Source organism: Saccostrea cucullata, unplaced genomic scaffold (assembly GCF_032062105.1).
Source record: "Saccostrea cucullata isolate Sc308-1 unplaced genomic scaffold, CSIRO_AGI_Scuc_v1 ctg3757, whole genome shotgun sequence".
Classification (NCBI taxonomy): Eukaryota; Metazoa; Mollusca; class Bivalvia; order Ostreida; family Ostreidae; genus Saccostrea; species Saccostrea cuccullata.
The window spans coordinates 97808-124306 of record NW_026919926.1 but is presented as its reverse complement, the minus strand read 5'-3'; the positions used below and the strand labels follow the sequence as shown (position 1 = coordinate 124306).

The window sequence follows — 26499 nt, the reverse complement described above, 5'->3', positions numbered from 1 at the left end:
TAGTCGCTAAGAGGAAACCTATGTCAGCGCGCTCCAAAACATCCGTTTTTAAAAGGTATTGATATAAAATCATGACTTCCGCAATACGAGGAATTATAAAGACGTTCTCAGGTCTGTGTTATAACAATAGTACATGGAATGAAATAGTAAAAATATATTATAAGGAAATTAATTGGTGAACAAAGGTCTTCCTTGATAGAAATAGGACATTTTTAATTTAGAATTAAGCAATAATAACATCTATTTGATTATCAAAAATAGATGCATTTATTTTATGAGAAAAGAAGTCGGGTTCAATGAATGGTATAGGGATTCCATTATTAACATCGGGTTCGAGCTCCCTCTTATATCCGGTTGCTGAACAGGAAACAGGCAAAGATCCATCGAGAGAATAAACAGTGATAAATTGGTAAAAATACAACAAATTGACTGGTAAAAACTTATTATTGTAATTGATTTTGTAATTTCAGATAACATTTTATACAAGATTAACATCAGTGGAAAATAATTTATAATTAAATGCACGATGACCTTGGATTGTCGTCTGCAGCATAAGCACATGGGAGATTTATAAAAAATAAAGCTCACTTTAGCTGTTCAAGAATTCAGGAAATTTATTGTTTTTGTAATCTTGGAAATAATTTTAAGCGGTAATACATATATATATATATATATATATATATATATATATATATATATATATATATATATATATATATATATATATATATATATATATATATATTAAAATTGGTGATAAATTGGTGAAGCTTTTATTTTGCATGAGAAATGCCAAAAAGAAAACGAAATCCAACACTGAGGGTTGCTGCCACTGAAGGGAACCCAAGGTCGGAGACCCCCCCTCGGGATGCTAGGCCTAGAGGACAGACAGCAGGTGGAGATGTATCCACCAATGCACAGACTTCAGCCAGAAGTACTTCGAAAAGAAAGCGCACAGCTACTAAGGAAAAGCCCAGAGATTTGCCCCCGGCTGAACCACAAAATATCCCAACAACTAGTCAGCAGGATGGCCTTACTAGTACAACAGAAACATCAGGTAGTCTTGGTGACAATGGGGTGCTTGATTATGAAGCACCATGCATGATTGATTCGGTCAATACTTTGTTGTCGTCCAATGTTTCTCAGAAAATCAAAGAAAAAATTGTCAATTCTAAGTATGTTGATATAAGTTTACTATTAGATAATACATCCATGACTGAAACAGCTGAGAAAAGAATTTACTTCAATGAAAATGGAGAACTTGTTACTAAAGAAAGTTCAAAAGCTAAAATCAATATTAACACAATAGAAAAATGGACTGACGCGTTTTTGATTTATAGTAGCATTTATGCTTCAGCCCATCAAGATGAAGTACAGGGTCTCTTTAAATACATGCACGATATAAGGTTAGGGGCTACAAGAGGGATGGGGTGGAAGAAATATGATGAACAATTCAGATTAAGACGAAGTGTTGATCCATCAATTTCCTGGGCAGGGATAGATCATGAACTATGGCTTATGTTTATGCATGCCCCATCGCCACAGGCTGTCTCAACCCAATCTTCACCTGGGCAAATAACGCACAACAAATGTTTCAACTTTAACTACAGGGGCTTCTGTAACAAACAGGGTTGTGGGTATCTACACACGTGTATTAAATGCAACAATGGTCACCCCATCTCTTCTTGTCCCTTGAAACAAACAAGCTCAGGTCAATATCAATCATTCAAAGGGGAAGGGTTTCCCAGTTATAACCAGAATAGTGCCAAGTCCTTCGCCCCGGGAGTACCCAGATTTCAACCTCCCTTTCGAGTCCCAGGGGTCAGTAGTACAAGGCCCCAACAGTATAGACCTCAGAAAAATATGGGACCTAGGAAAAACACCTATTAAAGTGGAACAACTCTCAAAACATTTAAATGATTACCCAGACCATGGTAAAGCCCAATTTTTAAAGGATGGATTTTTAAATGGTTCATGTGTCCTAGAAAAACTTAATATCAGCACAGCATTACCATGATGAGTTAATGGAGAAAATACAAAAGGAAATAGAGTTAGGTAGGGTGGTAGGACCCTTTAGTGAACTTCCCATATCAAATCTTCATTTGTCACCAGTTGGTATTATTCCAAAATCGGATGGAGGTTGGAGAATGATTACGCATTTGTCATACCCCGAATCAAATAGCATAAATGATTACATTGATCCAGAACTATGTACAGTAAATTATTCTTCATTTGACAAAGTGGTAGACATGATTTCTGTGTTAGGGAAAGGGGCTCTTTTGGGGAAAGTTGACGTTAAGAGTGCGTTTAGATTAATACCAATATATCCAGGGGATTTTGATTTGCTAGGGTTCTCGGAAGATGGGCTTTATTATATAGACAAATGTTTACCAATGGGCTGTGCTATAAGTTGTAAAATATGGGAGACATTTGCCACATTCCTTCATTGGTTACCAGAATTTCGAACTGGTTTAGAAACTTTAGATCACTATTTAGATGACTTTATTTTTGCTGGGAAAGGGGGAACCTCAGAATGTAGTCGCCTTATGGAAAATTTCAAAAGTGTTACAACAGATATTGGTGTCCCATTGGCTGAGGATAAAACTGCAGGCCCTACTACAAATATCACGTATTTAGGATTAGAAATTGACACTATTGAAATGGTAATAAGAATACCTCAGCCAAAAGTTGTCATGTTGACAGATATGATAAAGGACATGTTAGGAAAAAAGAAGGTTACCCTGCGAGATTTACAGTCGTTGGTAGGGATGCTTAATTTTTTTGGTAAAGCAATTAGGTCAAGCAGGGCATTTAATAGAAGGTTTTATGATGCAATGAGTGGTGCTTCCAAACCTCATCACTATATTAGAATATCAATAGGAATGAGAAGCGACTTGGAAATGTGGTTAAAATTCTTGCAAAAATTTAACGGGGTATCATATTTTCCCGAGTCAGAGTGGACAAATTCCAATGTCTTAGAATTTTTTACGGATAGTGCAGGTGCTAATAAGTTAGGTTGTGGTGCATACTTTAAAGGTAGCTGGACATTTTTGGCATGGCCTGGGGAATGGAAAGATCAAGATATAATGAGAGATATCACTTTTTTAGAATTAGTCCCTGTGGTATTATCAATAGAAATTTGGGGAAGTTGCCTTCAAAACAAAAAAGTTTTATTTCACATTGATAACATTGGACTGGTCAGTGTTATTAACAAGCAAACCTCCAAATCAAAAAGAACAATGGAATTAGTCAGATATTTTGTTTTAAAATTAATGAATTACAATGTTATTTTTAAAGCTAAGCATATACCAGGTGTATTTAACAGTATAGCAGATGCAATTTCTCGTAAACAGTGGAGGCATTTCAGAGACCTGGCACCAAATGCAAAAGAGACGCCACAAAACATACCCGAGGAATTTGTGAGAATGATCTACAGCTTGAAGTAGAAAAATTACTGGAAGCATCCTTGTCCACAAACACTAAATTGTCTTACAGTACTGGATTAGATTCTTTTCAAAAGTTTCGTTGCTCTTTTAATTATAAACAAATCTGGCCACCACCATTAAATCATATAGTACAATTTGTGGCATTCTTGTCCTGTTCAGGCAAATCATATTCAACAGCTAGGTCATATGTTGCTGCTATCAGCTTTCAGTGCAAGTTGAAGAATATTCAGGATGAAACAAAAAATTTCATTGTAATGAAGCTTTTAGAAGGTATGAAAAGGATAAAGAGCCCTCTTGACACAAGATTACCCATTACGCCCACATTATTATCAAAAATTGTGCAAGTGGTACCCGCAATATGCTATAATACATACGAATCAAACCTTTTTAGTGCTGCATTTACATTAGCCTTTTTTGGATTTTTACGGGTGGGAGAATTTGCTCTATCAACAGGAAATGATGTACATAGTATTATTCAGGTTTCTGATATCAAAATTGAATCCGATCAGAGAACATTATTTTTGAATATCCACCGATCAAAATCAGACCAACATGGGAAAGGTGTGACAATACAAATACAAAAAGTGGGCAGCAATATTTGTCCTGTGGGATGCATGACTAAATACTTGTCTGGTAGACCCAAAATCATGGGGCCATTGTTTTGTCATTTTGGGGGGAAGCCTATCACACGATATCAGTTTACTGCAATTCTGGAAAAAGCCTTAAAAGTTATAGGAGTTGGGGGGAAATTTAAAGCTCATTCCTTTAGAATAGGGGCAGCCACTGCTGCACATGAATTGGGTTGTTCTTCTGAGATAATAAGGGAGGCAGGTAGATGGAAATCTCAAGTGTACAAGTCATACATCCGTTGCCCACTCGTTAAACTATTCTAAAAGCTTTATTTGGGTGCAAACCATGAAAAGCATTAACTTAAGTTGTACATGTTGTATATTTTGAATTGTTTGTTATGCCATATTAAGATAGTAAATACAAAAGGTTAATTCTCTCTAAAATTTGAATCAACACTTTTTTAATCTTGCTAAGTATTACAGAAAGATATCAAGTTTGGTGTGTAGGCTCCTCAATTATACGGAGGGCATTTGTGGCTGCACGCAATCGACCAGGGGGATTAAATCTAGGACTAGAGAGAATAGGACAGAGAATATGGTGGCAAGGGTACTCTGGATTAAAGATTGTTGACTTGAAAATGAAACTGTTTTGTCTGAAGCGAGTAGAATTGCCACCACAGTTTATTTTGATTCATTGTGGAGGAAATGATTTAGGTAGGAAAGATAAAAATGTGTGTAAACTTATCCATGAAACAAAAAATGACTTGAAAGCATTGGTACATCACTTCCCCAATTCTAAATTCATATGGTCTCAGGTCCTTTCTAGGTTAGAGTGGAGGTACTCTCAGAATCATGAAGCAATGGAAAGAACCCGAGTTCGCTTTAATAGAGCAATTGCTAAACATGTCCTTAGTTTGGGGGGTTGCTATATAAAATATCCAGAACTCCTTCGCGATATATCCCTCTTTTTGTTGAAAGACGGTGTTCACCTCACTGACATGGGTAATTCAGTATTGCTTAACACAATTCAGGGGGGGCTGGAATACTTTATTCTAAAATTAGGAACAGTCTATCCAGAAGGAAATAACTAGGGGGCTTGAGTATTGTCGTGGGTCAGTTGACTTGGTGCTCCCTTGTGGGGTGACTGCAAACGTTTACTCGTTTGCAGCCATTTGGCGTTTGCGCACACTAAAGTCAACTGATATTTATATAAAGTTTTATTAATGTGAAATGAGTTGAATACTGATTAACATTTGAGTCAATATTTTGTGCTGATGGGAACTGCATTGCTTTGTGACTTATAAAAACTGCATTTGGTATTGAAATGAAAACTGCATTTGGTATTGAAATGAAAACTGCATTTGGTATTGAAATGAAAACTGCAATTTGTATTGAAATGAAAACTGCATTTTGTATTGAAATGATTATGTAAGTTGTATATACAGGAATGATTAATTAATTAACTGTCCGCGGATTGCCCGGGATGGTACTTTTTATATCATTGCTGAACTGATTGATTGATTTGTTGATTGATTTGTTGCTGATGCTGAAGTGGGTCTGCCAATGTTGTTTTGATTTGCTCGGCGACCCACGAATATTATTGCCACGACAGTACTCGCCACATACAAATAAATAATAGTTAATTTTAGTGTTGTTGAATTTTCTCTATATAAATAATAACATCTATTTGATTATCAAAAATAGATGCACTTATTTTATGAGAAAAGAAATCGGGTTCAATGAATGGTATAGGGATTCCATTATTAACATCGGGTTCGAGCTCCCTCTTATATCCGGTTGCTGTGCAGGAAACAGGCAAAAGTCCATCGAGAGAATAAACAGTGATAAATTGGTAAAAATACAACAAATTGACTGGTAAAAACTTATTATTGCCCACCCTCCCATCCCATTTTAAAAGATGTAAACTCATTCTAGGTGTATGAAGAGTTTAGGATAAGATATGTTGTGTTATTCGAGATCAGCTGATGACGATTATGTACTGTTATTTTAAAATTTATTTGTTTGGGCCAAAGATACTGCTCTGTTGATTTAAATTGTAGGTCATATGGTCGTAGCCTGGATTGATATACATGGACTGGTGCAATCAAGATGAGTATCGAGAGGCAAGGAGTCCTAAAGAGGAAAAGATCAATCCTGGAGCGTCGTGGCATAGGCGCACGTTTGCGCACACTAAAGTCAACTGATATTTATATAAAGTTTCATTAATGTGAAATGAGTTGAATACTGATTAACATTTGAGTCAATATTTTGTGCTGATGGGAACTGCATTGCTTTGTGACTTATAAAAACTGCATTTGGTATTGAAATGAAAACTGCATTTGGTATTGAAATGAAAACTGCAATTGGTATTGAAATGAAAACTGCATTTTGTATTGAAATGAAAACTGCATTTTGTATTGAAATGATTATGTAAGTTGTATATACAGGAATGATTAATTAATTAACTGTCCGCGGATTGCCCGGGATGGTACATTTTATATCATTGCTGAACTGATTGATTGATTTGTTGCTGATGCTGAAGTGGGTCTGCCAATGTTGTTTTGATTTGCTCGGCGACCCACGAATATTATTGCCACGACAGTACTCGCCACATACAAATAAATAATAGTTAATTTTAGTGTTGTTGAATTTTCTCTATATAAATAAATAGATTTTTTATTTGTAAAAAAAAAATAATAAATAAAATGAGAAATTAGCGACAGTGTTTATAAAAAGATTAAGTAGCAAAGACTATTATTATTTTTATTAAATGCTTAACTAATGTGAAATGATGTTTACTCTTTGTATTAAAATATCCAGGAAAAGCAAATTCAGGCAAATTAATTTCGTTCTTTTTACAAGGCTCATCTAAATTCATGTAAATATACTGCCTTTATTGAAAGTTAAAAACATGTAATATTTGTGAAATATTGACAATTAATATTTGCATAATGATTTTCTTCCCTAATTAATTTTAAATCAATCACTGAAAGTATGTGACAGTACCCCGTAGTACTTTTGTAATAAATATATTTTGATATAAAATTTCAATAAATATCAATAAATATCAACTGGTCTCTGACCAGTAGAGCAAAAAATACGATTTTTACGATCCATTTAACAGGAAACTGACAAAAAATACTGTGTATAAAAATAATGACATTAAATTAGTTTCTGACTTAGCCTCTTCCTGAAAGAACAATTGGATACTTGATCATATCTTTCCCAGTAAGAACTTTTTAGTTTGATAGATTTTTCTCTTGCCAAATTTATTCATACTCACACGGGACATCGCCTTGTAATATTAAAGGGCTTAATATGAAGGTGTTCATGACCATTAAAAATTATGTTTTAACGTGTCAAATTTGACTGTACATTACACCTTGGTGTAAACGTCTCAACTAAAAAAAACCTGTAACTTCAGAACATATAATATTAAAAGACAAAATTAGATCTTATTTCATAGATAAAATAAATGGAAGACAAACTCGTTGCTTGCAAGAGATTTTTACTATAAATGTTTTAAGTGTTTTACGACATTTAATTAAAAAAGCATTAAAGTAGGGATTAACAATCTTCTAATTTGCTATTTGCGACCTTAAATTCTGATTTAACGGTCGCAAACTTGGTTTTACCGGCGACACATAAGCGGAGTCTAGTGTTCGTTATCTCGTAATCGAATTGTTGTGAATCAGACGTGGATACCACAAAATTCTAAAGAACATTTGGACAATTTGAATCGCAAGACTTTAAAAAAAAAACAATCAACAGTTTAAAAAACTTACGACTTTCAACTTTGTACACGACAATTTCCCACAACAAATTAAAATCCAGGCTTTTTTGATATCATAGACAGTTGCTTCTTAAATGAAAATGGAACTCGTACATTTACTTACCTCATCATTGGTCATTTGCTTGCAAGGAGATTTTTATTATAAATTTTAAGTATTTTAAGACATTTAATTAATAGAGCACTAAATTAGGGAGTAACAATCTTCTAATTTTGTATTTGCGACCGTTAATTCTGATTTAACGATCGCAAACTTGGTTTTACCGGCGACACCTAAGCGGAGTCTACTGTTCGTTATCTCGTTATCGAAGTGTTGTGAATCAGATGTGGATACTACAAAATTCTAAAGAACATTTGGACAATTTGAAATCGCAAGACTTTACAAAAATCAACAGTTTAAGCGGACGAAGGATGTTTGTATGGTCACGTGACTCAGTTTAATTACGTCATAATCTCTTAAAGAATATGTACAAAAGTAGATTGAAACCGCAGTATTTGTGGAAAAAATGACTGTTTGAGTTCACCATCTTGTATAAAAATATCAAAAAACATTCAAACTTTCTTGCAAATATTTTCAAATTACGGAATAGATTGATCCACTCTTCTGTTTCTCTACACTGTGCGTCCAACGAGTCTCTGACGTCATAGTGGATCTCAGAACAGTAAGATTATATACAAGGTAAAACACAAGTAGTATAATATCATAAAAATGGGTCAGGATCAGTACATGGTGGGATATTTTATGAATTACAGAACACAAAAAATATTTTACATGGTTGTTGACGGAAATATATTGTAGTTATGTCTTACTTAGCTTATTTCGCAAATGTGTGACGTCATAGTAGGGTTTTCCCGTATTCGAGAAATGTAAACATGACACGTTTTTCTCATGCTAATGTCTTGTTTAAGTATACCCTGTGCAATATTGAGCTCAGCTTCACCAATCAATATTTTTGCAGTTAATCAATAACATGACAAACTTCCATTTCGACGTAATTTTTCAAATGTTGAATGATAAGTTTTTTTGTAAATTAATTTTTTTTGGTCGTTTAAGTTGTATTAAAAAGAACTTAATTTTCCGTCTGCAGATGCGGTGTAACAAACGAATCTTGATTTTTCGAATTTTTAACCCTATTTATACTCTGAAATATTCTAAAGACAAATGTTCGCTGACATAATTTTTTATATATGATGAAAAAATATCCATTATGGACCCAGTAATGGGCCCAGAAATACGGAGAATCAAAACTTCACTCAGACATTGTGGGCATAGTATTTGTCACTCAATATCTCAGGAATAAATCTAGAAACCTATTGATATATCTGCTTTGAGGTATGTGGAACATACTAAATATCAGATATACAATATATGAAAAAAATTGATTGACAGGTATTTTTTCAGCTAAAGGTCCTTCATCCACTTAAAAACTTACGACTTTTCAACTTTATAAAAAAAGATATTTTCACGACCAATTAAAATCCAGGCTTTTTGAAATCATAGACAGCTGCTTCTTATATAAAAATGGGACTCGTGAATTTAATTACATCGTCATTGGTCATTGCAAAATTATAAAATTATTCAGTTAAAACAGATTCTGATTTCTACATAAGTACTCTGAAATTGACATCAAGAAGATGCTTGAGTTTCTGATTGAAAGTATCTATGTGGTTTTTGGAGACCAGGCATTCCAAGAATCTATTGGAATTTCCATGGGTACAAATTGCGCTCCGTTATTAGCAGACTTTTTTTTAAATATGCATATAAAGCAAAATTTATGCAAATTCTTATGTGTGAAAAGAAGAAACCTTTTGCCTTGGCCTTCAGTTCGACATTTAGATATATCGACGACGTATTGTCAATTAATAATGGTAATTTCCATTCCTACGTCGATACGATATATCCTGGTAAGCTTGAGATAAAAGATACCACAGAGTCCGACACTTCTGTTTCATACTTGGATATTTTATACTTGAAAAAGACACTAATGGTAATTAACAACCAAGCTATATGATAAATGTGATGATTTTAACTTCTTTATCGTCAACTCCCCTTACTTTTGCAGCAATATACCTTCATCAGCTGCATATAGCGTTTATATATCTCGGTTGATTCGATACGCAAGAGTATTCTCTACGTATGAACAATTTCTGAAACGAGGTAAATTATTGACAAGCAAGTTTATGGAACAAGAATATCAGCAGTCTCGTTTGAAGTCATCATTTCGTAAGTTCTATGGTCAATACAATGACCTTGTCAGCAAATTCAATTTATAATTAAGTCAAATGCTGACTGACGTTTTTCATACCAATCGTTAGTCCATCATTCATACACTGAATTGACGACAGATGTTTTTTTCTGTTGTTTCCTGATCATGACAAGGAGCACACGGCGGGTGTGACCGGTCGGCAGGGGATGCTCACTCCTCCATGGCACCTGATCCAACCTCTGATGTTTTGGGGGTCCCTGTTTACTCTGCTCTTATTTTGTATTGTTTTGGACTTTGAGACTGAATTATGTTCGTTATCTCCATATCCTTCTCCACATGCTTCATCGATGTGATTTGACTTTGAGGTAAACATTATATTCCCGTTCGTCAGTCAGTCCTGTATATTATCAGTTTCATGTTCCTGTAATTGTTTAGATGAAACTCCCTAGTAGTAACGATTTGTTCATTTTTTTTAAATCAAAGCAAGGTTAAGAAAGTCGTTTTAAATTTCTAATTGAGAAATTTATCAGTGTGTGATTTTTTTTTTCTTGAATTTGTTCTCGTCAAATCGAAAAAGGGGAATTAAAAAAAATTAAGATTGGAATTTAAAAAAAATAACATTATTCTTTTTTAAGTTTATGCTATTTAGTTATTTAGTAAATAGCCTTTCAATGGATCACATACCACGACTATCAGAGTCTGTGTATGTGGGACTGTGTCTTGAAGTAGGGAGTCCTGCAAGAAATTAAGTGCTTTTTGCAAAACTGATTGACATTGAAAACGTGTGATGGGTTTGCTGTTCACATGAAGAAGCAGCAAGTTGCAGTTGCTTGACTTAGATTTGATATATTCTCTAACCTGATAAATAGGGCGGATCTTATAGTCAGAATGATTGGTTAATTTGACTAAAGTTGGGAGACCTACCTGATCAGTTCTGGACTTTTGAATTTTAACAGTGAGATGATCTGTTGAAACAAAATGTAATTCAGGGAGTTGAATGCACAGAACTTCGATTACCCTCAATAAACCAAAATAAGCTAAATTGAAGAATGCAGCAAAAATAATATTTTGTGGATTTTTTTGGGGAAATAATGAATTTGTTAAGCATTTATGGCTTCACTAGAACATTTACTTTATAACGTCTATGTAATTTAGTGAAAGCTTTTTCCAAACATTAAGAATGTAAAAATATTATATGTATAATGTTGTTGACTTCAAACTTTTGGAATTAAATCTTGATCTGTAAACTCATCAAGATATATTTACATACCAAAAACAGCTCAATATCTGCAGGCGTTAATGAAAAAAGTTTGGAAAATCAACTGTAAGATACAGATGGACGGACGGACTCAGAGGAAACCTCTAGTCCCCTCCGGTTTCACCGACAAGGGACTAATAGATATTTTTAACACTATGAATTGCAAATCCTCCTCTTGTTCTATACATACTTGCTTGTTGTTTGTCTTTGATATTTCTTGTTTTTTTACCACGTTTCAAAATTTGACATTATATATATAACTCTGCTTCACTTATCACGTTTCATACAACGTTTTATACAAAAAAAAAAAAAAAAAAAAAAAACTTCTTAATCATCGACTGATATTTTGAAAATACTTTCGATGTACCTTCTAATTTTTATTTTTCATAATTTTTGCAATTTATATTTTATTTTGAATCTGATCATCGACATGTATAAAATATTTGTATCATTTCATTCTTAATGATAAAAACACAAAAAGTTCATGTGTATAGATTAGAAATGTAAGCATATTCATGAGTTGGCGTATATTTAAGCCAGAGAACTTTATTCGGTAATAACCAATATCTGCCCCCTAAATCAAACTTTGATGGAGATACATGTATATTTAATTAATTTCTTAAACAGGGCAGTATATGCTGACTTCAAAGCACTGAATATTTTCATAAGAAATGACGTCATATGTACGTAATGACGTTACAAACATGACGTAAATTTCAGTTTTTTATGAATTTTACAGAAAAAAATGTACATATTTCGTCGATATTCTGAGTAAAAGTCACCGAGTGCATGTGTGTTCAGGATCAATATTTTGATATAATGTGTAGAATGATAAAATCAATGAAATATGTCAATATTATTCCTGAACAAACTTGCACTCTATAAATTTCAATGCTAAAATTGTTGAAATTTTGTCCATTTTGTCATTTTTCTGAAAAAGGATATAAAATCGGACTAGTTTGTGACGTCATAAAAACAAAAATCGTGAATACACTCCTTTAAAACTATAATATTTTCTGTTAAATTACATTTCTCATACAATTTATTGAATTCAGCACATTTCTGGAAGTTTTCAAAATTAAACCCAAATTTTTATCCTGCCAAAGTTTCTCCTCCCTTTTGTGAAACTCAACTAAGCCTGAATTGTGCGCTGTTACTTTTTAAATCAGGACTATGATTACGCCTGGTCGTAAGCGGTTTTTGTAAGAAGAATCCCTCTGATGTTTTAGAGGTCAGTGTTTTCTCTGTTCCTGATTTATATTGTTTGAAGTGATTTCTGAGGTTGAGGACTGGTCGTTATCTTCATATTTGATCACTTCGTTTTCTTTTATAGAACTTTTTCAAGCTGAGGAATTTGCTGATAGAAAAGTCATGTGGTTTTTGTCCCGAAACGAGAAGCGAACCAAAACCTCTGGGTCACGAAGCAAGTTCCCTTCAATTATGCTTCTGTCACAAGGTATTTTAGAAGATTCACTAAAGGATAGGATAATATTTCAACGAAGACGGGAATAAAATGCATAATGAGATAAGTGGCTTTTTTTTAAAATTATGTGAGCATCATAATTTTATGCATACATATCCTACATTTATCGTAAGACAAAATTAAAGCAAAAAAAAATTTATGAACTATATTTACATTTTGAAATAGGTTTGCCTTCTGAGTAATGTCTATATTAGTCGCTAAGAGGAAACCTATGTCAGTCTCCTCCAATACATACGTTTTTAAAAGGTATTGATATAAAATCATGACTTCCGCAATACGAGGAATTGTGAAACTTCCCAGGTTTTGTTATAACAATAGTTCAAAGGATGCAATAGCAAAAAAATATATTATAAGGAATTAATTGATGAGCAAAGGTATTTCTTATTAACTTTATTAAATATTTAACTACCGTGAAACGATGTTTACTTTTGGTATTAAAATATCCAGGAAAAGCAAATTTAGGCAAAATTAATTTCGTTCTTTTTACAAGGCTCATCTAAATTCATGTAAATATACTGCCTTTATTGAAAGTCATAAATATGTAACATTTGTGAAATATGGACAATTAATATTTACATAATGATTTTTTTCCTTAATTATTTTAAAATCAATCACCGAAAGTATGTGCCAGTACCCCCAGGTACTTTTGTAATAAATATATATTGATATAAAATATAAATAAAAAATCATGACCTCCGAAACGGGGATTGAAAAAAAACTTTGTTTCGATCTCTATTAAACGGGATACAATTAAACTAAAATATACCACACGGAAATTATTGAATGAACACAGGCCTAGGTCTTCTACGGTTTGAGCCCTCCCCCCAACCCCCACTGACACATTTTCACTGACTCAATGCTTCTCAACCTCGGCAGTGACTTCCTTCGCTTATATATGGTTCTTAATTTGAAAGCGATATGAATTAAATTGTAAATATTTAAACAAACAAAATTACATGTGACACAGGAAAAAGCTTAGGACAGCTAAAAAAAAGCTCTGGATATCCTCTTCCAAAGGACTGGCTAAAATGGCCCGACTTAATTTTTTTTTGTAACATTTTTTGTAAATATGTTACCTATTTATCATCCTGAATCTGGAGAGGGCCAACAAGATATTTCAAAGTTGGCCTTATTTATGATGTTTGAGAATAAAATATACAGGTAGTGGCGTAACATTGTTTTCCGACTTGTTCTCTTCATTTAACCCTGTTTCCCTCATTTCAATTAACTAAAAATGTGTATATTCAAGATATGGTTTTTCCTTCCAATAGTCTACCTGTGTGCCAAGTTGAATTGAAATCAGACTATAACTGTAAGAGGGGTAGCATTTTGAAAGAATTTCACAGAAATTTCTATTTTCTTTAACGACCGCAACACCGTTCATCGGAATCAAAAACCGATAAATAGAATTATGTATCTGAGTATAGTGTACTTGTGTGCAAAGTTATATTGAAATCAAACCAAAAGGAGGAGCAGTATTTTAAAAAACTGTTACAGACTGACGGACGCATAACTATCGCATAAGCTCTTCTGGTCCCTGACCAGTAGAGCTAAAAATACGAATTTTTTACGATCTAATTTAACAGGAAACTGACAAAAGACTGTATATAAAAATAATGACAGTAAATTAGTTTCTGAAATCGCCTCTTCCTGGATGAACGATTGGATACTTGATCATATACTCCAAAGTAAGAACATTTTAGTTGAAAGATTATTCTCTTGCGTTCATGACCATTAAAATGATGTTTTTAAATGTGTTAGGTTTGTCTGAACATTACACCTAGGTGTCAACGTCTCATCTTAAAAAATAACTGTTACTTCAGAACATATAATATTTCAAGCAAAAATCAGATCTTTCATATAAAATCGAACGGAAGACAAACTCGTTGCCTGCAAAGAATTTTATTATAAATTTTAAAATGTTTTGCGACATTAAATTTAGGTAGGACCGAATAGATAGGTCAAATTTTTCCTCAAATTCATTTTTTTGAAACTTTGATATTTTTTTCTTGGATACAAAATCTCTCTTTTTATATAATATGAAAGAAATTCAACCACACATTTTTTGCTCACATAGTCTGAAATATGGCCTATCAGACCCCTCTAAGAAGGCTGTGAAATCGGACATACGACTTGAGAATAATAGAGATAACCTTTTTGTTACTTCAAATTAGGGAGTCACATTGATGTTGGAAAATTTGGGTAAAATACTATGTAAAATAGAACATGCATTGTGTAAGAAACTGAGAATTCACATGTAAATATCCGACAGTTTAAGTTTTCTTACGAGAAAATGTATAATTCAATTTTTACAAAAAATCAACAGAATGTTTCAAATGGGTCTTAAAATAAAATTTGTAAAAATAAAGAAAATTGAACCGGTGGTTTCAGACATTTTCGCGATTAAAAAAAATCAATGGCAAAAAAAACTAAAAGATTCTGTAGATGACATCACAATATTTGACCTTTGACCTCTTGATATGACCTTGACTTTTGTAGTACAGAACGAATGGAGATTCCTTATATATATGTCCAAATATCAAGCCTCTATTTATGGAACAGAAGTTGCACTGCATTTTATAACAGACTGTTACATGCTTGTTTACTGCACTTAAATAGCGTCAACTCATTAAAAAATGTAAGCCCCCAAATGACCAATATATAGGATTCTCTGATTTTTTCACAAAATATAACGCAAATATGCCAAACTTATTACTTTTCTTTAAGGGATCGTTAATTGTTGTTATTATAGTGATATATTTTTTTCCTCCAGTACTTTTTGAGAAATGCGTTAAAACAGAATCCACGGGTGTTTTGTCCTACCTTGATAGAGCATTGAATTAGAGAATAACAATCTTCTAATTTGGGATATGCGACAGTTAATGCTGATTTAACGGTCGCAAACTGAGTTTTACCGGTGACGCCTAAGCGGAGCCATTAAAATGGATGTTTGCGACCGTTAAATCAGCATTAACGGCCGAAAATACCGAATTAAAAGATTGTTATTCCCATTCTAATGCAACCTATGCATTTTGTTTGTTTGATGATTACGTCCTTTTAGTTCTGAGCCAGTGGGAGTGGTTGGTACCATTTTGGTTGAATAAACTTAATGGCGATATATTTTAAGGTAAACACCCACCTTGTAGTGGGCAAATGTATGAAAGTATCGAATCCGTTGTGGCTCCAATGCTGGAGACGGAGTTATTGCCCTTAATTTGTTTTAATTTGGTATCTTGAGCTAAGTATTTGCAACCTCCAAAATTTATGTCACAGTCGCCAACCGTAATAGAAAGTTCTACATGTACTAGACTGATTGTGAAATTAGTCAAAAATTTGAGGATGGCAGGATTTAAGGAACATTATCTGAGTTACTGGATGTATGTCTAACAAAAATGCATATTTCTCTAAACATTTATTCAACACTTACCTCATAATTCTGTTTAACGAACAAGATAAGCGACAACATAATATATTTTAAGACAAATGATCGTGCACATGTATTGCTCAATTTTTGATGTCAAAAATGTAAATCAAATTTCCAGTTTTTGATAGAAGCTAGAACACACGAGTGTTCATTATTACCATGGTTTAGCTTTAGATTAAATAAAACATTTTACATAAAGGTTCTACTTGAGACCTGACATATTCACAATGTATCATAACCAATCATGTTCATTATCAATGTCCTCCGTGTTTTCATCCTCACTCAGTTTATTGTTTAGTTTGTGAAGTGATTCTCGATTTTCACATTCAGCAAGTTTACACGTTTCAGTAGAGTTAAGTCCATTTATCATACACAAACATTCCAAAAATGTACATTTTTACACAGTTACAGACTAACAAATCAAGTAATGCCTCACGAGCTGGCTGAAAGTCCATCCAATGCACTACTCAATGCTGTACACTTTCTTCCATCTTTCAACCTCTTCCGACTGGACTATGTACTTCAGGATACTGCCAAAGACACCTTTCTCTAACTACTGTCTAATAAATTGCTCTCAGGTATGCTTCTTCAAACAGTCTAAGCAAGGTGAAGCTAGTATTCCCCCTTTTTAGCACACAATAGGTCGGATCTTTGATACTTAACCTTTCTGGATGATGCCTTTGGAGCTTAAAGATGGCAAATAAATGCTTCTAACTTGGTCATCAATATTTGCTACCATTCATCAGTTTCAGTGCACTTGCTTTCCTTTCCCTGCAAATGCACTTAAAGTATCCAGTGAAAGAGTGCTACTAAACTAGTTCCCAACATGCTTTATTTTCGATGCTGGGGGCAAATTTGTTTTTGAAATCAAGTCTAGTGCAAATTTTTCTCCCACATTCCATGAACATCGGAACTCCAACCTTGTCACTGAATGTCAATGCCATACCGAAAACATCAGTGTAGTGTCATCTGAACAGATCTTTGTGGTAATAAAGCTCTATCTTGCTGCATGAAGAAGGAAGCGTCGATCTGCTTCTTTACAACATAATTCATTTATTATAATTATGAGAGTTGTTAACTTTAATGTAACCGGTTCTTGTAGAAATTAAGATGAACAAGTCGGTACGGGGTTGGATTCGTTTATTCCATGGAGATAATACTGTTGAATTATAAATGAAAATCAATGGAAATAAGTGGAAATCAATGGAAATCAATCCTAAAATAACAATAACAACATATAAACACATAGACAACATAAAGACACGCACATTCACTTTACAACACAAAACGATTTCAATTTAAACACATAAAACATTCATTTAGGCCATTACTTTACATTTCATACAAAACGCATTCAAAGGGCAATAACTCTTTGAAACTCAAATAGACTATAGATTGCATTTCTTTTACAGTTATCATTTATCGATATTTACAATACTTTAAAAATATGAATTTAAACATACCAGTGTATGGAACTGAGTGATCTATCACTTGATCAGGATTTAGAATCAGTAAATTACATGATGACAGACCTAATGAATTAACAAATAATAAAATCATAATAATTCAAACTCAGATCTTAATTCCAAAGATCGATATGAATTAGATTAAAATATAACTTGCTTATACTTTTCAATATATCAATATATCAGTCTTTACTTTGATAACTTTAAAACTTTCACTCTATCACATTCATACTTGTTTAGTAAGTTTAAGTTTAAAATACTTTATTCATTCATAATCTTTTAATTTCAGTTTATGATCATTTATTCAGTTTAAGAAAATGTTTACTTACAGTATATGGGTGTTTAATTTACTCCAAATTGTCAGGTTTTAAAATAGACACAAAAACAGATCTCAGACAACACCCTTCTCAGAAGGTAGCTATGAATAGATTGAAACAAAGGTTTTCCCGCCTGAGTGAACAACTCAGACCACACAATAAAAACTGACCAATAGAAAGGATGAATATAGACTACACCCTTATTTATAAATAGACTCTTCCATAAACTTACCTTAACCAATAGTCTTTGGGTTAAACCATTATTTAAATAGGGATGTTTATAATTTAAACAAAATATTAGTAAGGCGCAGCGCTTGTGTAAATGCATGAATGAATGAATGAATGAAATTCCTGAAATAAAATAAATAGCTTTAACTAAAATAGAATAAAAGTATACTAAGTACAACTACCACATTAACAAATATTTTGTTGCCATAATCAGGTCTGGGCGGCCTCCGATTTTGCAGGATAGCTAGATTCAATGTGGCAGCCAAATTTTTTACCATATACGAAAATAGCAATGCAATGTCGGATAGTTTATCTTCTGATTTCAGTTTTCAAACACCTCGTGCCTATCTTTAATAAAAAAGTACAAGCAGCAGAGTACAATTAACTAAAAGATCAAACATTAAACTATCGATTGTATGTGGCGATTTAAGATTCTATATCTAGAATTTTTACAATACGCTTTCAAAGTTGGCACCTCTCGTGCTTCATTTCTACTTTATGTTTCTTGTTATTTTGTTTAATTTCTATGCTTTTGTTCCTATCAAGACAAATAAAAAGGCACTTAAATGCTCAAACAATACATAAATAACCTTACTTTCATATTTTCTTTTAATCAAAAATTAGCGAAAAAGGAAAACACAAAAGAAAACGTACTGTAAGACAAAATACACTCTGTCTGATGATTTAAGCAAAGATAAAATAAAAATTATTAAGAGAAATCAAGAGAAAAAAAACCCTACTGTTTAGCTGTGCAGCATCCAAACCTCCGCTAGAGTTCCTAGATGAGGCCTCGACGGGGAGTATGCATCCCAAGTATATATATTTCAACGTAAGTTTCAGTCAGATAAGTATTGACAACAGGTAGACGTAATTGAATTTAAGTCAGTCTTAACTGATAAGGAGGGCGGTCTAACCTTGCTGTAGATGGGGATTGATCCCAAGTTCTTCGATGGACTTTGATGTCACGGATTTTTATTGCGTTATTCAAATGCGACATTAAAAACGAAGTGAAAGAGATGTACGGCAGTCGTCAGCGATAAAGGTTGAAGATAAAATTTTAAAAAGGGTCTAACAAATGGACTTCAATGAGTTTGCACGGGAAGAGAGGAAAATGGGGGGAGGGGGAGGGGCACATTTCATCTAATGTATGCTGCACCAGACATAGGATTTTTTTTCCATAACGTTGAATATTCGTTTTCGATTGGATCGAAATACAACGTGTAGATTCTGTGTGGATTTTTTTTTAAGTGATTAAAAAATTTTGACATTATACTCGTAAATGGCCAGGGGAATATTTCTACAAAATTCAGCATTTAATATGTGAACGTGCTTTTGATTAATTGAATCAGATTTGTTTTTTGACCGTGCTGTATTTTAGATGGAGAATAGTTGGCTTATTCAACTGTATAGAAGACTAATACAGAACGGAAAATAGCTCCGACCACTGTAGTCCAGTGCAGAATAGCAAAATTCAAAGAAAAACACCTCTATCATGTCATTAAATGAAATTTTAATGAAACTGAATTTTTGAAAAAAATATGTTTTTTTTTTTTATTTTTTTTTAACACAGAATAATGGTACCAGAAAATGAGCTTGGCTATAATTAATTTTCAGACCTGAAAGGGTTGAAAAATCACCCTACGGTAGGCCTACATAAACTGAGAAATGCAAAAGTTGCTGTTATTTGTTTGGTTTAGACAGCCCTTTGTTTTGAAAAGTCCGTTAGATGGCGACACCTCTGTCCTCTGTTTCTAGAGGATAAAATATATCCCCCCAAAACAGAGGCCACCTAGACCTGATAATTGGACAAGCAAATTCAAAGAATTTTGGTCCCCCGCTTTCGGTTTCTTTGTGGATGAGATGTTATTTTTTATGACATATTGTGTCTAATATGAACATCCTATCATATGTCATTTATGTAGAAATTTTCTTTGAAATTGATTTTTTTTTAAGGATGAAAACCCTAATCCTGACTGTTAAAAAGTTATGGCCAAAGTAAAAAAGTATTTTAAAAGTAGGTCATCTCCAAGATCAAGATCAAAAGGTCAAATTTATTTTTATTCAATGAAAGTATTTCTCACAAGGATAATAATGTGAAGTATGAAAGCCCTAGCCCTTACTGTTCAAAAGTAATGGTCAAGGTTAAAGTTTTTTCATAAGTACGTAAAGGTCAAAGTTGTTGATATCCAATGAAAGGACTTGCCACAAAGAATACATATATAAAATATAAAAGTCCTAGTATCTACCGTTTAAAAGTTGTGACAAAAGTTAAAGTTTTTCTAAAAAGTAGTTAAAACTCCAATGTCAAGGTCAAAGGGTAAGTTGTTGGTATCCAATAAAAGGTCTTCCCAAAAGGATTACATATGTGAAGTACGAAAGCCCTAGCCCTCTCCGTTCAAAAAATATAGTCAAGGTTAAAGTTTTATCATAAGTACGTAAATCTCCAAGGTCAAGGTCAAAAGGTCAAGGTTGTTGGTATCAAATCAAATGTCTTGCCACAAGAAATACATATGTGAGATATAAAAGTCCTAGTATCAACTGTTAAAAAGTTGTGACCAAGGTTGAAGTTTTTTTAAAAGTAGTTAAAACTCCAGGGTCAAGGTCAAAGGGTCAAAGTTATTGGTGTCCAATGAAAGGTCTTCTCACAAGGATTGCATATGTGAGGTACGAAAGCCTTAGTCCTCACCGTTCAAAAGTTATAGTCAAAGTTAAAGTTTTTTTTATAAGTACGTAAATCTCTAAGGTCAAGGTCAAAAGGTCAAGGTTATTGTTATCCAATAAAAGATCTTGCCACAAACAATATATATGTGAAATATGAAAGTCTTAGTACCTACTATTCAAAAGTTATTGCCAAAGTAAAAGTTTGGAATTTTTGTGTAAAAGTGGGTCAAACTCCAAGGTCAAGGCCTAAAGGTCAAATTTGGTGGTACCCAAAGAAAGGTCTTGTCACAAGGAATATACATGTGAAATATGAAAGTCATAGCTCCACTAAATCAAAAGTTATGGGCAAGGTTAAAGTTTTTGTGACGGACAGACTGACGGACAGACAGACAGACGAATGAGATTTAATGTCCCCTCGCTTTCGCGAAAGCGGGGGACAAAAACAAAAATTCTTTGAAATCTTTCAAGATGCTGTATTATAAAATATTTTCTTCTATAGTTTTTAGCTCTACTGGTCAGAGACCAGAAGAGCTTATGCAATAGTAATGCGTCCGGCGTCCGTCCGTCTGTCTGTCTGTAAACATTGTTTTTTAAAATGCTACTCCTCCTTCATTTTTGGTCTGATTTTAACATAACTTGGTACAAAGGTAGACTTCACTTAAGTACATAATTCTGTTTATCGGTTTCTGATTTCGATGAACGATGTTGTGTGGTAACTAAAAATAGAAATTTCTGGGAAATTCTTTCCAAAAGCTGTTTCTCCTATAGTTTTGATTTGATTTCAAGATAACTTGGCACTGAAGTAGACTACAATAAAATACATAAATCTGAATAGGTTTTTGATTCCTATGAACGGTGTTGCCGTGGTTTCTAAAATAGAAATTTCAGTTAAATTCTTTCAAATTACTTCTTCCCTACAGATTTTGTCTGATTTCAATATAACTTGGCACACAAGTAGACTACACTTAGAAACCAAATTCTGTGTATCGGTTTTTGATTTCGATCAACTGTGTTGCCGTTGCTTACCATTCATTTTGTAAATCGAAATTTGTCTTGTAGGGTCGTGGTTGGTTTTAGTCTTTACAAACAGCTCGTTGATTTTATGCTCCGATCAAGGCCTTAACTTCACACATATGTACTTATTTGTTACTCATAATTTATTTAATAAGAATGTACATAAATGTGGAACGTCTTAGAAATTAGAAATTAACTATGCAGTATACACATTTTAAGCTTGTTAACTAAAATATCATTTATTACTTTTTCTTTTAATTGTATTTAATGGAAAAGTGTATTGTCTAATATTTTTCTTGATGTTTATTTTTTATTTTTTTCCGTATTTATAAAAAAGCATGCCATGGCATGCAAAATAAATCAATTCAAGGGAGTGCAGTCATTGATATGTAGCCCTACTAGTAAAAAAATTGAGATCTGAATTTCACGAATTACAAAACTATCCTTAATTTTGTATAAAAATATTCCAACTCCAATAATTTAATGTTTTGCACCTGTAAAATAAAACAGGTACAGATTTCCATTATTTCCTAAACACTTCCAATAATTGTTTGTATGGATTAGAAAAAGGTTTCCTATAATTCCGGGGAATTTATGTGTCCGTCAAAATTTTCTGGTATCATGATAAATTATTATCATTCCAATTGTCTTTCAACAAAATTTTAAGAACATTTACATGCTTCTTCATTACCCACTAGAAATTGATAAATTTTAAATAATTATGACATTCGGTGGTCTTCAAAAATTTTCATTGCAGAATAAATAACGCATCACTTTCTTTTACAGATTAATGCTACTTAATTTTCAATAATATTTGGGAAATATGGATCACATTCCGCGACTTTCAGATGCAGTCTATGTGGGACTGTGTCATAAGATAGGGAGTCCTACAGAAGTGAGGATAAGGAGAGAAGTTATGGACACTATGGAGATGGCGGAGAAACCTACGAATATGGAAAAATGTGATAAAATATTAAGTGGAAGTACACGTGATGGATTTAGACTGACAACTTCTGATAAAGATTGGATGATATGGCCATTAGGACACAATGTCATCTGTGACCCTTCTCAGATCAGTCTTTACAGTATCCGACAACACACTGTGATTCTGATGGAGTGTGATGATGTACCACCGGGATTTACCAGACTTAATCTGATGAGTCCTTCAAAAAATAGATTACTCAGATTCGCCTGTGTGTTTATGAAAGGCAAAATTTATATATCTAGTGCACTATTCCGAGAAACCTGTTTAAGAGATCTTAATTCCATGTTTGGCGTCTCTTTTTTCCATCATGGACCGTGTTCTACAATCATTTTAGGCCACAATGATGAATCTGACCATGCTTTTTGTTTCAAATCACATCACTGGCCATCACTAGCTCGACCATGGGTACAGAGATGTCGTCAAAAAGGTTGGCCATTCGAATTTGTTCTTTCAAAAATAGTCGGCACAGGATTCCACGTCGTTCCTATCGGTACAACACCTGAAAATAGAGAAGAATGGAGAATCTCGTTCTCTCAAGCAGAACAACTACTTGTGTATTCAATGAATCACTGTCAGTTTTTGTGTTACGGTCTTCTCAAACTATTTCTGAAAGAAGTTATTAATATGTTAAGTAATACTACTATTTTATGTTCATATTTCATGAAAACACTTGTATTTTGGGTAATTCAGAACGTTCGTTCCTTGGTCTGGAAACCTGATAGCTTGTTATTTTGTTTCTGGAAATGCTTTACATTATTGTTACACTGGGTACATATTGGAGAATGTCCGAACTTCTTCATTCCTCAAAACAACATGTTCAGAGTGAAAGTCGCTGGTTCTGTAAAAACTTCATTGTTTAGTCAGTTGTACGATTTGTATAGTAAGGGGATATCATGTCTTCTGTTAAGTCGAACCCTGAGACCATTCCTCAGTCAGGCTATTTTATACAGAACATTAAGAGTCTCTACAGACGAGAGTAGTATCATATCTAGCACAGAGTTAGATATCAGCTTCTTTAAAGAGCTACAGACAGATTTCTATATCCATACAATTGAAGAATTCCAAGTTTATTTGAAATACATATCGAACATTGTTATTGGAAACTTAACAACACACCAGATTGTTACTTTACAATATTTAACATCAGGTGTCTTACGTGATGTTGCCTTCTTGATTCCTCTGAATAAAAATCGCAATAAGGTGTATTACAAAACTAATAAAATATCTACTTTGCTGAAGGTGTCTTGCACGTTTGGATGTGTATCTGACATTCTGTATCTTGCTATGTACTTCTACAGAGCACGTAGGCATGAACTTTCACTCAGTATTTTAAAAAGAGCACAGGAAAGAATGTCACCACACTATATAATATATAATGCTGTAAATATAAAAAAGTACATACAGTGCGTGAGTTGGATGCCCCTGGATAAAAAATTAAGAACAGCTGTAGTTAAAGAAATAACATTACACAATGATCACACCTATATTGATGAATTAGTGGTAGAGCAGGTGATCAGTAAGAAGAATAGCACGCCTGTATTATATATTCAAAACCTAGTTATGTTACACATGTTGCTAATACTGAATCACCACAGATTGGGTGACACAGTCAGGTCACAACAATCTCTACAGGATCTAAAGTCTCTGCTACTCTATGATGATGGGATTTATGTAAATACTTATATCACAGATACTTCATGGCAAATACTTGGTATCTGTCAACAAATCTGTGGGGATTATTTGGGATCACTGGAGTCTTATCAATCTTCGTTACAGCAGATACCATGTAACCGGATTCAGGAAGCGACACTTTTAAGAATTAATACACTTACTCATGAAGAGATGTAATTAAGGTCTTCCTTTTCCAACGAAAGACCTTCTACTGATTCTGTTGGTAAAGATTATTATTCTTTTTTTTTTCTGCTTCCTAGATGCCAAATTTGAAGCCTCTTATCTCACTCATTTCTCAACGGATTTCGCTCAAATTTTCAGAGCTTATAGACATTAATAAACTCTATCAGAATGCTGACTAAAATTTCAAAAAGTAACTTCCGGTTTTGAGTTAGTTCCCTTTAAACGAATATTTATAGCCTTTCGTTTCCAGACAAAGGCTCAGAGAGGGCTAAAGCTGGAGAAGAAATTCTACTGATTTTAGATAATAGATGGATTGAAGTTGTGCACATTGGTTTTTGTTTTTCCATTTCTCTATTCAATATGGTGCTATATAGGGGTCAAAAATTAGAACTCTTAAAAGAACCAAAAATTAATCATATTTTGTTTCTTATCTTCTAAACTAGAAATATTTTGTTATAATATATACAGCATAATTTGTGCAGAATTAGAAGATCTTTTAAATGATATGTCGGAAAAAGGACTGACCCCTAAATTAATGGATCTAGACGGGCCGAAAGTTCTTTTCCAGATATCTAAAAATTATTGGGAATTTGTTATACATCAAAGAAGCAAAGTTGTTGAAAATATCAAGATTAATCTAATGCAGTCGTCAAAATACATCCAGCGTTGTTACTTCCTGCCAAACCGGAAGTAGTCGGAAAACCCGTATTTTTGCCAGTTTTGACAAGTTTTTGGGCAATATATGTCTCTGGGAGCTTAAAAATCAAGTTTTCGTGCGTTGTCGTCACTTGCGGTCAAACCTGATGTAGCAAAAAATGGCTTTTTTGCATTAATTAACATAGCTTTAGAGGATTCAAAGCATTTTTGGGCGTTATTTTTCATTTTTGTTAAAAATGAAAGCTACTTCTGGTGAAAGAGGACGGAAGACCAACTCGTTGCTTTGCAACGAGCTTTGCTTTAGTTTTTTAAATATTTGATCTCCAATAAACTAAACATTTCTTTTAACGATTTTCCATACAAAGTAAGTTTTTTTTTAGTTTTACTGATCAAATGTGTCTTTTGTTTTACATGGATACGATTTTTTTTTCTCTATGCTACTGTAAATCTTATGCTTTTATTTGAATGCTTTATTATCTATGTAATTTCAGATGATTAAACTTGGGTACAGTGTTCTTTATTATGTAATGATTTTAGCTCATTGCTGAAATGAAAAAGGAATACCGTATAAGATTATAATGATTTAAATCTTATTTCCATGACGCTATTTTTAGTATATAACACTACAACACTAAAGACTCTCCGAATGTATACATATAGGAAAAACAATAATCAAGAATCTTTATCCTGGAAAAACCGCAGATGGAAGCTTTCTAAGAATTCAATGTATACTAACGGAAAAAAGAAACTGCATTATAAGATTTAGTAAAAAAAATTCATATATTTATTGTTCATATTAAAACAATCTGAACAACCGATAAAGGTGATGTTTCTTTTTATCAATATCGGATAGTACCCGACTCAGTTGCACGGACTTTTTATGGTTAGTGATCACATGTTTTTTTTAAGTGTTCATACGCACGAGTTTTACTGGCCAATATTGTTTGGAGAAATAACGGTTTAATGTTTACTTGGACTCTATTCGTTAAGGAAAGCACTTTAGTTTTGACCAAATTTACTATTCTGTCATGCCACGACTCAGCGAAAACCAACGTAATATTGCTGTTGGAATGCTTCAAGCAGGAATGGCACAGAATATCGTAGCAGGACTTGATCGAAACACCATACATTAATTTTGGA

General features: G+C 33.3%; 1 protein-coding gene across 9 annotated transcripts; it reads left to right on the top strand.

Annotated features, from left to right (window-relative positions):
* The first annotated feature begins 213 nt into the window (after positions 1–213).
* Positions 214–6653, top strand: LOC134240321 (uncharacterized). 9 transcript variants are annotated; one of them, XM_062722471.1, is made up of 3 exons: positions 214–432; positions 771–1057; positions 6076–6653. In XM_062722471.1, the coding sequence occupies exons 2-3, from the start codon at positions 790–792 to the stop codon at positions 6126–6128; spliced, it is 321 nt and encodes a 106-aa protein (XP_062578455.1). In that variant the 5' UTR covers positions 214–432; positions 771–789; the 3' UTR covers positions 6129–6653. The 9 variants fall into 5 exon arrangements, with proteins under 9 accessions (XP_062578455.1, XP_062578427.1, XP_062578448.1 ...); XM_062722443.1 differs by having other exon boundaries at positions 214–409; positions 788–6653; XM_062722440.1 differs by having other exon boundaries at positions 214–409; positions 771–6653.
* The last annotated feature ends 19846 nt before the right edge of the window (positions 6654–26499 follow it).

Excerpts from the sequence above, each read along its gene's own strand:
- LOC134240321 (XM_062722443.1), top strand. The coding sequence starts at position 2,025 with ATGGAGAAAATACAAAAGGAAATAGAGTTAGGTAGGGTGGTAGGACCC.